Source organism: Lygodium microphyllum, chromosome 29, assembly GCF_053477565.2.
Source record: "Lygodium microphyllum isolate KBCC chromosome 29, Lygodium_microphyllum_v1.1.10, whole genome shotgun sequence".
NCBI classification, from domain to species: Eukaryota; Viridiplantae; Streptophyta; class Polypodiopsida; order Schizaeales; family Lygodiaceae; genus Lygodium; species Lygodium microphyllum.
The window spans coordinates 55273431-55286468 of NC_141163.1; the positions used below are offsets into that span (position 1 = coordinate 55273431).

The window sequence follows — 13038 nt, forward strand, 5'->3', positions numbered from 1 at the left end:
TTGTGTTTGTGTTTGTGTTTTTGCATTTTGCATTTTGCATTTTGAGTTTTGCATTTTGAGTTTTGCGTTTTACATTGTGTTTTGTGTCTAAGATTTGAGTTTTGCACGTTACTGTCCAAGTCTTTGTGTTTCGGTTCTGGCTGTACATTCTATGTTTCCTCAATGCAAACCCTAGCATATCTTCACTGAAGTGAGGCTGTAAACTGGAACATGATAGACTAGAAGACTACATCAGCAAATATAGTACAATCAAGGTCCTGAATCCTGATGAAGATTACGAACACTGAAAAAGCAGGTGCAGAAAATGCCGGTGATGAGAATACAGCAGCTGGATGGTAATGACCACAACTGTGAGGGATGGAAATGGAAACACGGCAGCTGATTAGGGTCACAGCAATTGCAAAGACTGGCAATGGCTGAGAATGGCAAAAGCCAGCTGGGTGATAGCACCTAAGTGATGAGGACAGCAAAGGGGAGGCTTGAGAGAAGAGGGGGGATGATGATGATGGCAATAGTCAGCAGTACAACAAGGAGTCATAAAACGTTGGCCCTAAAAAGGGAGAATGAGGTCTTTTTATAGGACTTTCTGAACTAGCTATCTTACCAAAGTTCTAATGCAATAATGCTTTCTTGAACTTTTTAGAGCCAAAAAATAAGGAGAAATTTTTGGCAAATTCTAGGTAGTTTAACCATGCCTCTCAAACCTTAAAAGGGTGATCAAAGGGAATGAGAAGCACACTCTTAGTCCCAACCCAAAAGGTCCCATCCCAAAGAGATGAAGGCATCAAACGAAGGGTGTCACACAAGAAAGCCCAAGGGCCTACCAAGATATAGAGGTGATGGAAATTTTCACTCAAGTCACCTAAGAGGTCCAAGGTGACCTAATCATCATCCACCTTAAGCTAGTGGTGGCAAACTCAATATGTAGATGCCTATATTCAGCCAACTTGACTTTTAGATCATACCCTTTCTTATTGGAAAATGCTTGAAGCTCATTATCAAGATTGATACACAACGTCCAATCTCTTGCCTTAAAGTACTCGATAAGATGCAAGGCGGCAATGTTGTAATTGATAATGGAATTCGAATAAGATCCCATGCATCAAGTTGAGATTAGCTGTAGCATTCTGAGCATTCATTGATGGAATTGATTAGGGTGGGCAACTTGAGGATCAAGCATAACCTCTACACCAAGGACTACTTTCCAAAAATCCTGCAACTCAACCACATGTTGGATGAGGTTCGACCAAGTCGTGAAGTGCATCTTGTTGAAGAGAATTTTATCACAAAATCTCATTCTTAGTTGTAGTATCTAGCATCTGAGTGATGAGTGCAGAATAGAAGGGTAGAAGTAGGGAGTCAAGTACACTTCAGGATTTGCCCCAATGTGCCCACCATGCAACAGTGAAGTATGCATACTGAATCCAAAAGTGACTATGTTAGTTATATTTACAACCCGTGTGTGTGTGAACACACCTCAATGTGTGTTTTAGCATGTGAACGTGCCTTAGTGCCTTAGTACCCTACCTTTTGTACTTTATACCTCACTCATCAATACCAATCTATTCTTTCAGTTCATGTGTTGCAAGAGTTCTCTCTCTCTTTCTCTATCTCTCTCTTTCTCCTTTCTCTCCACCAATCCATTGGCCTTAAATACTATCCATTCTATGCACATCAACTGATATCTCGAGGTCCTAGGTCCCACATTGTCAAATAATTGAACTACACTTCACATGTGCAACTCACATTTGTACATTTGATTAACTCTTAATCAAATGATAAGCAAAGCATCAAAATTTCACATGCTTGTGACAACTTGGCCTTGTATCCATTTGGCACTATTGTTTAGGAGTGAATTTAGTACCACTGAGAAGAGATAATAGCTATAGTGATGTACCTTGGACATAGAAGTCAGCAAGTCATAAGCAAGCCGAGCATGCAAGCAAAAGGAACTATGCTCAATGTATACATGAACTACAAAAGAAATAAGGCATGCATTCTCAAACAGCCTACATATAAACTTGGGATCTAATGCAATTAAATGCTAATTATGCTTGGACATGATTCTAGCAACCTAATTAAATGCATCTACAAATTGTTCGACTTACTTTTTGCATCTGTTGCAATTGTTACTCTGCAACCCTAGTGCAGTTGGTATAGATAACACCAAATCTTCTTTAACACCACCAAAACATGAAACTTATTCCATCCATACTTGTGCACAAAATTCAGGATTACAAATCACTTATTAATACCTTTGTATTGGGAAACACTTGAAGTCTAATTCTTTCTCTTTTTGGATGGCCCTTTAAATCCAGCACCTTTAGCAGATAAGTGCAAACTTTCAGATGATTTGACCTCCTTTTTAAGTCTTTTCTTCTTTCTCTTCTTTAGTGTTCTTGTTTTGCGTCCACAAGTCTCTTCACATTCATTTTCCTGTAGGATGATCTAAATGTTTAATAGACTCAGAAAAGACAATATTATAAAGTTAATATAAAAACAGGTAAACAACAAAGTCCCAATTCCTGTATGAAAGAAGAGCTCTAATCATGACCTAGGTATCTATAGGATCACAATTCCTGTATGAAAATCATCTATAGGATCCTATAGATGATTTTGTTTTCAATCATCTATAAGCTCTAATCATGCCCTAGGTATCCGTGGGCTTCTATAATGAAGGACAGGACCACAATTGTATTATAAAACCGTCTAGAACAACTCTTTGAGGCCGATAAATTCTTGCTAAAAAGTGTGAAATGTTGGTATAGAAATATGACCTACCCCACTTACTGGTACCAACCTAGGCTGGAGATCTCAGCTTCAGAGTGTCATAGTTATTATACCTTCTTCATCCTACCTTACCCCAAGCTCTAAGACTGTCCTGGATATCCTCTGCATTCTATAAGCTCTAATCATGCCCTGGGTATCTGTGGTCTTCTACAATGAAGCACAGGAACACAATTGTATTATAAGACTGTCCAAAACGACTCTTGGAAGCCAAGAAATTCTTGCTAAAAGTGTGAACTGTTGGGATAGAAATACAACCTACCCCACTTAGTAGTGAATAACCTAGGATGGAGATCTCAGCTTCAGAGTGCCATAATATTATACCTTCTTCATCCTACCTTATCCCAAACTCGGAAAGCCTTATCAAATATAAAGAAGCATAATGTACATCTTTGCGAATACGAGTAGTCATTAAGTTTAACTATGCTTATCCATCCTCGTGTTTTCTAATCACTACACTATTCAGATTGCCCAACAGCTCAGGGTTCCTAGCTTGGCACAAATACACAACACACATTCTACTCTGATATTAAATTCCAGCATGTATAAACACCACAAGATGCTTCATGTACCACCAGTGTACCAAAAGAATGTGCATACCTTAGCACTTTCTGAAAATGTGTCCACATGCCGCACTTTTTCAGCACTTGAAGAATTTTCTGTTTGAAAAACACTTAGTCATGCATAGAGTCTGACTTTCATTGATGCAGATGTGAAATTCCTGGGGAAAAGTAGCAACAAACTCACGATTCAGTGCAGCTTTGGCATTTTCCACTGCCGCTTCAACAAGAGCAGGATCTAGGCTTGCCGACCCACTGTCAAGCTTTCTCTGAAGAAACTTGGCTAAGGCAGCAGCCTTGTTAGTGGTCACAGACCCTCCAGGATGAGCAACCCTTCACAGTGCATGCACACAATACAGATAAGCTCAAGTCAACTCTGCAAATCAAAACTTTGCGCTTCTAAACAAATCAGTCAGGCTGACTCAACCCACAGCATCAATGTTAAGAGAATGTAAGATGACATGAATCAAGTTCATCACACGCAAAGTCTTTCCTCTGCTCCTGGTTAGGCGAAGCAGCCATTTCCTAGCCACAAATGCAGGAACTCTGTTTTACAAGGGTCGCAATTTCACCATTTCCGTATCACAGTTTCCTAATCTCCAATCAGAATATTGCCCTTTGCTTTCACTATTTTGGTGCTTGCTTATGTATCTCAAATCAGATTGCATACTCCTCAAAGATTCACCCAATCAATTGATTTTCCTAATATTGCCCAATAATGTGTCATAGATACACACTCTCTTAGCCATGTCTGTTTCCTGGATTTGAGGCATTGCTCACCCTATTGCTAAGAAGGGAGAGAACAGCACAGGAATGTGAAGGCCTCATTCTTGGTTTGTTTTTTTTCCCGGGGGGGGGGGGGGGGGTGTGGCGCGCCCTAGGGCGCGCATGCACACGACTTTAAAGACTTTAAAGACCACATTGTTCAAGGAACAAGCTCCTCCCCCATGGAAAAGAGGCTCAATATCCACTCAATATGGTGAGAGAGAAGGGAAGAGAGAGATTGATATGAATGCATGATCTGAAATGAAATGCTGAATACAATGTGGACTGATCAGTCCCTGCACGCAGCACAAAGCGTCAGTGTGTTAGAAGTGGGCGCAACGATGGAAGCGTAGAAGACTGCTGTAATAGACTGCACAATAAAAGAGAGGGGAGAGAAACACAAGAATACTGCAAAGAACTAAGAGGTATGCTTGGGAATGGAATCCATATACCAAACATGAGATAATCATGTACAACAGTGAGTCACTGGCTATGTGAGACACTGGCACCGGCTCCCTCTCTCCAACAGGATTTGCATTGCAAGCCTACAAGTGAATGACCATTGAGTAGGAGGGAGCCCACAAATAAATAGGCATAAAATAATTCCTAAAATGCATCAGGTCAGCCAGCATTATAATACAGTCAGCCAGTCAAGAAATGCCAGAAACCATAAAAATAAGCACTAGAAAAATGCCTGGATAAACTGTTGTGCCTGGCCCACAAATACACATGCACACACTCGCTCATGAGCTAACTAATTTGCTAGCATGGTGAGGGTAGTGGATCACATTGATAACAAAGAGTGTACTGGATGACGGAGAGTGTTGAACTTGCGAGTGCTGAAAGAAGAATGCATTGCCAAGTGAGGAGAGTGATTGACTAAATAGGCCAGGCAATCCAAACTAGCCAGCCAGCATAAATGCTGGCCGACCAGGTCAAAACCTGATCACCAGCTTACACCTGTGTGAACATAGAGTAGTGACCACTCTCTCTCTCTCTCTCTCTCTCTCTCTCTCTCTCTCGCTCTCGTCTGCACACTCTCCCAAGCCGAGCTGCTGCTGTCCTCCTCCAACAAGTGGTATCAGAACCTCCGCCACTCAGCAGCTTCCTTAGCTCCTCCAGTGCCCTGTCCACCAACTCCATGTCGTGTCCACTAGCTCCTCCAACTGTACCGCTTGCAGCCAAACTATGCCTCCTGCCAGCTCCCAGCTCCCTAGGCGGCTGCATCGCCCCGTGCTTGGCGACACCAACCAGCAGCGCCACCTGCAGCCACCACAGGTCGCCGCCCTGCAGACTGCCAATCTGCCGCCCGCCAGCCTGTTAATCCAGCCCGCAGTGCCGCCTACAGTTCGTCCGCCTCCCACAGCTCTACCCACTTGCAGCAGCCACCCTCCACCAGTAGCAGCTCCACCTACCATGGGCAGCTCCGCCAGTCCTGTGTTGGGAATAAAGACCTCGTGCCTTTAAATGTGCTCAGGTGTGAACACACCCTTAGCACTTGTACTTACACACACACACACACACATATATATCTAAAAACCTAAAGGTACACACTCGTCATTGTACCTACAAACATGCTCACTCTCTACAATTGATCTCTCTCACTCTCTGTCTCTCTGCGCACAACGAACACCTACTATCTCGATCTTCGTGCCTAACCCGTCACTACAAACTGGTATCAGAGCTAGCAAGAGACAGCTCAAATGTTGCAGGAGTCCTAGGTGGACTCGACAAGCAGGAGTTGTCACAGTCGAGCAGTCGATTGCAGCAGGCAGGCTCGTCAGCAAAGGAGACAGTCGACTGGTGCAAAAGTGCGAAGGGCACCAGCAATCATGACATGCGAAATGACTAGTCAGGTATAGGCATAATGGACATCTGACGCACGGACGACTGTTGACTGGCGAATGGGGCGATGACTGGCAGACGAGTCACAGGTAAAAGGCAACAAACTAGTCACGGCTGACAGTGTGCAAAAGGGGACGTTGCAAACGAGCTAACGACGACAAGACACGCTGCAGACGACCCTAAACGACACGTTGTAGACAGACAACTAGGACCAGACGAAACGGGCTGCAGTCGACAGGTGCTCCACGATTGACTATCACGTAACGAGCGACGCCGGGGGGGGGGCTGCACGAGTGACAGACATCACGCAGCCACACAGACCACAGGCAATCAATGCTCGTTTTTTTTAAATTGAAATCAGAAAATTCCAGTCTGATTTACTTCCCTTCTTCCAGGAGTTCACGTGAGCAAGCACAGAACCCAAATTAGTGCAAATTTTCCTCTTAAAATTTGGGGGTTTTTCCAAATTTGTGCCCAATACACATTGCATTGTTCTTTGGACTAGAAATTGCAGACATTGAATGAGCAAGCCTCAGAAATTTTTTGGGGATTCCCAAATGCAAGTGACATTTTTTCTTGGATGAGTCAATTTCACTAAAATTTGTGCAATCTTGGCCAGAAAATTTGGGGCTTTTCCCAAATTTGGGAAATGTGATGCAAGACAAACAAATTTGTCTCAAAATTTGCAGAAATTTTGTGATATTTTGCCTCCGACATTTGGGGCTTTTCATGTACATGCACAAATTGGGCTAAAATTTACCCAAGTTCTCAACATTGATGCACATTGGACCCCATGCAATTTGGGGCTTTTGCAGTTTGGGCAAAATTTCTGCAACATTTGATCATTTAATGTACATGCAGGTTGAATTCCACGCAATTTGGACATCAACACTTGGTAAAATTTGGGAGTTTTACTGAAATTACTCTATTTTGGCAAAATTGGCCAGTTCTATGCATGACAAAGAAAATGCAGATGTGTGTTTGATGCTTTGAGCATAAAATTTTGGGGCTTTTGACGTTCGTGTCAAATTTTATGCCCGTGGGTACATGTACAACAGAAATTGCAGCTAAAAATTCGTATTTCTCATGTAATGTGATGTATGTGCCCTTGGAACAACTGTAATCAGTTGTGGAATGCTGTAGCACATGATTTGGTGCTTCTGAAAATTTAATTACAGATCTGAAATCTGTGCTTTTACGTGGTTATTTATTGCTGGTTGGTACTTGTTTGTACCTTGGTCACTTGGGTGACAGTTTTGGGCTTGCTTGTGCTGTTTTTTGGTCACATTTGGGCTGAAAATCATGGCTGGCAGCAATGATAGCAGTAATCTAATGCACATAAAGAAGCTTGAAGGAGCACACAACTTTGCAATTTGGCAAAAACAGTGCTACAATATCCTATTGCAAAAGAAGCAGGCAAAGCCGCTCAAAACCAAACCGGCAAAGCGCGCAGACATGGAACAACAAGATTGGGATGAGTTAAATGAGCTTGCACGCTCAACCATCAAGCTATCGATTTCTGATGCCTTGTTGTTTAGCATTGAAGGTTTGGATTCTGCATATGCTATATGGACTCGACTGGAAGAATTGTATGCACAGAAGAGTGTTGCAAGCAAAGTGTATTGGCTGAAAAAGCTTATGGATTTGAGTATGAAAGAGGGTACAGCAATGTCTACTCATTTGAGTGAGTTTAACTCCATTTTCAGCCAGTTGGTTGCCTTGAAGTTCTTGATTGATGAAGAATTTAAGGCTATGTTCTTGCTTTGCACTCTACCAAAGAGTTGGGATACATTCAGGACTGCTATGAGCAATTCAAATGCAGTTCTTTTGTATGATGATGTGGAGAGTGCCCTACTCATGGAAGAAATGAATCGGCAGAATAATGCATCCAGTAAGTCTTCTAGTGCTTTGCATACTAGGGGCAGATCACAACAGAAAGGCAAATGTGGTAGCAAGGGACGCAGTAAATCAAGTGGCAAAGATGTTGAATGCCATCATTGTAGCAAGAAGGGTCACTTTACACGTGACTGCTACAAATGGAAGAAAGAGAAAGGAAAGGGCAAGAAGACAGATGATAGCAAGGAAGAGAAGAAGGACAATCAATCTAAAAAAAGCAGTGTAAAAATTAAAGAGGTGAATGTAGTCACTCATGACAGTGATAGTAGGAGTGACGTACTTTTGGTCTCTTCACACTTTGGTGCACATGCTTTACTTGCAAATAAAGATGATGACATGCATACCTCGATTCTCGATTCAAGTGCTTCCTTTCATGTCACCCCTCATCGTGAGTGGTTCTCTGCCTATACAAGGGGTAGACATGATGTTGTCCATCTTGGGGACAACTATGCATGTGAGATTGCAGGTATTAGCAGTGCGCAGCTACAATTTCAGTATGGCTCTGTCTTCACACTTCAACATGTACGGCATGTACCTTAGCTCAAGAAGAGCTTGATTAGCACAAGGCAACTAGATGATGATGGTTTTCATACCACCTTTGGTGATGGAAAATGAAAGATCTGTAAGGGATCTAGGGTTATTGCCAGAGGTTGCAAGAGTGATACTTTGAATCCACTTCATGTATCTAGTATACGTGACCATGTTGTTGCCGTGACCGAGCAACCAAGTATTTCTTTGTGGCATGGCCGATTGGGACACATGAGTCAAGCAGGAATGAAAGTGCTTTCTCGTTTGGGTTACTTGCCTTGTCTTCGTTATGCTGATTTTGAGCATTGTGATCATTGTATTTATGGCAAACATGCATAGATATCTCATAAAAAAGTCTCTTTCACTAAAATCTTATCCTCTAGAGTTAGTACATTCAGATGTATGTCAGATGCCAGGATTATCTTTAAGGGAAAAATATATATTGTCACCTTTGTCGACGATGCTACACGAAAGGTATGGATTTATCCTATTCGTAGCAAGGATGAAGTGCTTGACAAGTTCAAAAAATTCTTGGCATTGGTTGAAAATCAAATTGATAAGACACTTAAGTGTCTTCGCTCTGACGATGGTGGGAAATATGTGTCCAAGGCCTTTCAGGCATTTTGTGATAGCAAAGGAATAAAGAGGGAGCTCACTATCCCTCATAATCCACCCCAAAATGGAGTTGCAAAGCGTATGAATCGGACCATACAGAATGAGGTCCGTACGATACTGCCTCATGCTGCATTACCCCATGGTTTTTGGGCAGATGCTGTTATGACAGTCATTCACTTAATTAATCGGTCACCAAACAAGTCTCAGGTCTTTGGAAGGGAGGGAGAGGGGGGAGAGTTCCCCAAGAAGCGTGGTCGAGCAAGCCACCTTCATATGCTTATCTGAAAGTGTTTGGTTGTGAGGCTTTTGTGCACATTCACAAAGAAAAACGCAACAAACTTGAGCCAAAGTCCTGTAAATGCATTTTCGTAGGATATGGTGACAAGGGTGAAATGGGGTATAGATTGTGGGATCCCGAGAAAAGAAAAGTAGTACGCAGCAATGATGCTATCTTCCGAGAAGATCGCATGCATAAACAGCCCGAAAAGACTGAGGAGGTCCGTAGGGTTGTATTCCGGGAAGAAATACCTTTTGGACAGCAAAATGTGTCCGTTGTACAATGATCAGCCAGCTATTGCCCATGATAATGAGCCACTACATGTGAAGGAACAGCCAGGACAGCAAGCTGTTAATGCTGATTTGCAGGCTAAAATGCCAGGACAGCATGCTAAAAATGGATATTTGCAGGAACAGCCAACAAACAATGACCATTGGGTTAGGAAATCGTCTAGGGCTACTAGACAACCTGATAGATTTGTTCCCGGTGCAAACAATGTGGCTGATTATCTCAAGTTGACCGACTTTGGTGAACCGTCTTGCTTCAAGGAAGCAATGGACAAACACGACAGCAAGAAATGATATAAAGCCATGTTGTCAGAGATGGAATCTCTTGAGAAAAATAGCACTTGGGACTTGGTGCCATTGCCTAAAGGGCAGAAAACACTTCCATGCAAATGGGTTTACAAGATGAAGATCACTTCTGGTTCCTCACCGAAGTACAAAGCAAGATTGGTTGCAAAGAGGTACAAGCAAGAGCATGGAATTGACTTTGATGAGATCTTCTCTCTTGTAGTCAAGATGACTACCTTGAGAACCATTTTAGGCTTGGTTGCAGCTGAAGATATGGAACTCATACAGATGGATGTAAAGACTGCATTTTTACATGGTGATTTGCATGAAGACATATATATGCAACAGCCTGAAGGGTTTGTTGAAAACGGGAAAGAAAAGATGGTATGTAAACTCAAAAGGAGTTTGTATGGGCTGAAACAAACACCAAGAGAATGGTATCATAAGTTTGATGCATTCATGCAGTCTCAAGGCTTTCATAGAAGTCAAGTGGATCATTGCTTGTACACCAAGAAGGTAGTAGATGGCAACCTAATTATCTTGGTTTTGTATGTTGATGACATGCTGATTGCTGGTAGGGATACTCGGACCTTGGACTCACTGAAGCAAAGTCTTCATGGCAGCTTTGACATGAAAGATCTTGGTGATGCAAATCACATTCTCGACATGCGAATACTCAGAGATAGGTCGACAGGCTTACTCTCTCTATCTCAGCAGGAGTATATCTCCAAGGTTTTGCAACGTTTCAATATGGAGGGGGGGGAAACAATTGGGTTCCATTGCCTCCATATGTGAAACTTAGTGCAAAGGACAGCCCTACATCTGATGATGAGAAGGCTGAAATGGCCAAATTACCATATGCTTCAGCTATTGGCAATTTGATGTATGCTATGATTGCTATACGTCCTGGCATTGCCTTTGCAGTGGGAGTGGTTAGCAAATACATGGCAACTCCTGGCAAGAAACATTGGGATACAGTGAAAGCATAGTTACCTGGAACGGGGAACGGGAACGGGAACCGAGGGAACGTCCAAGGTCGGGGAACGGGAACGGGGGGAACGGCACATGTCTTAAGTGCCCCAAATATGCCCTGCATGACCCAAATTGCCCCAAAGAATGTCCCCCTAATTGCCCCAATACCCGTCAATGCATGAAATTGACCCAAATGTCCCAAATTTAACTCGATTATCCCCATAGCTCCAAATTGCCTTGAATTGCCCCAATTATCCCAATTTCCCTTGAAATTAGAGAATATAAATGGATGAATACCTTGGAATTGAGGATCGGCTGAAATTTGATTCTGATTTGCAAGAGTTGATAATGCATCAAATTTGAACTTTGCATGGACTCCTAATTAGCTTGTGGGTTGTCTTGACACTTTGAATCTTCAACCGAGAGAGAGAGAGAGAGAGAGAGAGAGAGAGAGAGAGATTAGTGTGTGCACATTAGGCAATGGAGATGGGTGAATATGTGGTAGAAGGACTATGACCCAAGCAAAAAAAGAAAAAACAAGAAAAAACATCAATTTTCAGTAAACAGGCCTAGAACGGCCGTTCCAAACAGGGAACAATAGGGGGAACGGCAGGGAACGGCAGGGGACGGCAGGGAACATTCCCTGGTCGTTTCACCTCCTTGGAGGGTTTGGAACGCGTTAGGCCGTTCCTACAGGCCGGAATGGCCATTCCCTGTTTCTATGAGTGAAAGATATTATGAGATACCTCAAAGGCACAAAGGAGTTGTGCATCTGCTTTGAAAAGCAGAAGGCATCTGTTGTTGGCTTTATGGATGCAAACTATGTGAAAGATGACGACGAAAACCAAAAAAAACAGTCCTAATCTGTGAGCACGAGTGATCCTTTTTTTCTCCCAGCCTTGCTTAGTATGTTGCTGGCCAGACCATCGTGATCCAATTGCCAGCCGTCAAACCTTGGTGAGTCCTACTATTCTTGGACTCTCTTAATTACTAGGCTCCCCTTAACCCCGTTCGGGCGCCCAAGAGCCCGGACGGTCATCCTCGTGAGTGTTTCCCTTGATTCACCTTAATGTCACATTAAATGTTACTTTAATGTCACATTCAATGCTTGTGACCTTAATGCCACATTAAATATCACTTTAATATCACATTAATGTCACATTTCCTTCCCCTTAAGAATCGGTTTCGTCCTCGAAAACGATACTTGGAAGGTCTAACTGTAAATCGGGAAATCTTTTCTTTAAAGTACTCAATTCTGGTGTTTTAACATCAGTTGAAGTTGGAATGAACCTAGCCATTTCGGTTAACCTATCTACAATCACCCACACAGAGTCGTGCCCCCTCTGTGTTCTAGGTAAAGCAACAATAAAGTCCATGGAGATACTCTCCCATTTTTCCGAAGGAATTTCTAGTGGATGGAGAAGTCCTCCCATTTTCAATCTTTCAGCTTTATTAACCTAGCATTTATTACATTTGACCACATAGTCAAGGACGTCCTTATTCATTCCAGGCCAATAGAACTGCCTTTTAATAAGACTATAAGTCTTATTAACTCCTGGATGTCCCGCGCTAGGGGTATCATGATACTCAAAGAGTATCTGGCGCCTTATTTCTGTATCTTTCGGGACACATACCCTACCCTTGTAGAGTAAATAACCATTATCAATGGTAAAATTCTTCCACTTGAATCCAGTTTGAGCAACCCCTGATGCTCCATTTCCTTGTTGAACATCGTCAGATATTCCTTCCTCAGTAGAAGCACTTTCATTTGGATCCCCATTTTTTATTGCTTCCCATATGTTGGAATATACCGGATCAACCTGGCATTTCCCTTTTAAAGATTCAAGCAAGTTGGAAGTGAACTGAGTAAAACTCAATTCATTAATGATGGGCATTCTGCTGAGTGCATCAGCTACTATATTATACTTTCCTTTTCTATATCTTATCTCATAGTCGAACTCTTGGAGGAGTTCGGCCCATCTGGCTTTACGCCCATGTAAATCCGGTTGATCATTAAGCCACTTAATGCTTTCATGATCCGATAAAATCAAAAGTTTGGCACCGTACAGATAGTGCCTCCATTTCTTCATTGCATGTACTATTGCATACAGCTCCCTCTCATAAACAGAATAATTCTATTTTGCACGGTCTAATTTCTTGCTTTCAAAAGCAATTGGTCGACCTTCTTGTAATAAGACCGTGCCTATCGCCTTATCACTGG

General features: G+C 42.5%; 1 protein-coding gene across 3 annotated transcripts in view; it reads right to left on the reverse strand.

Annotated features, from left to right (window-relative positions):
• Window positions 1-13038, reverse strand: part of LOC148010649 (inositol polyphosphate multikinase beta-like) — an 80895-nt gene that overhangs the window by 35681 nt on the left and 32176 nt on the right. For 2 of the 3 annotated variants that reach the window (XM_087672221.1, XM_087672222.1), the window contains exons 2-3: window positions 3535-3680; window positions 3388-3446 (exon numbers count right to left, since the gene is read on the reverse strand). In XM_087672221.1, coding sequence (XP_087528347.1) covers window positions 3388-3416 — 29 coding nt within the window. In that variant the 5' untranslated portion in view covers window positions 3417-3446; window positions 3535-3680. Of the gene's footprint in view, window positions 1-2255; window positions 2437-3387; window positions 3447-3534; window positions 3681-13038 lie in introns of all 3 variants that reach the window. The other variant, XM_087672223.1, reaches the window with a different exon arrangement.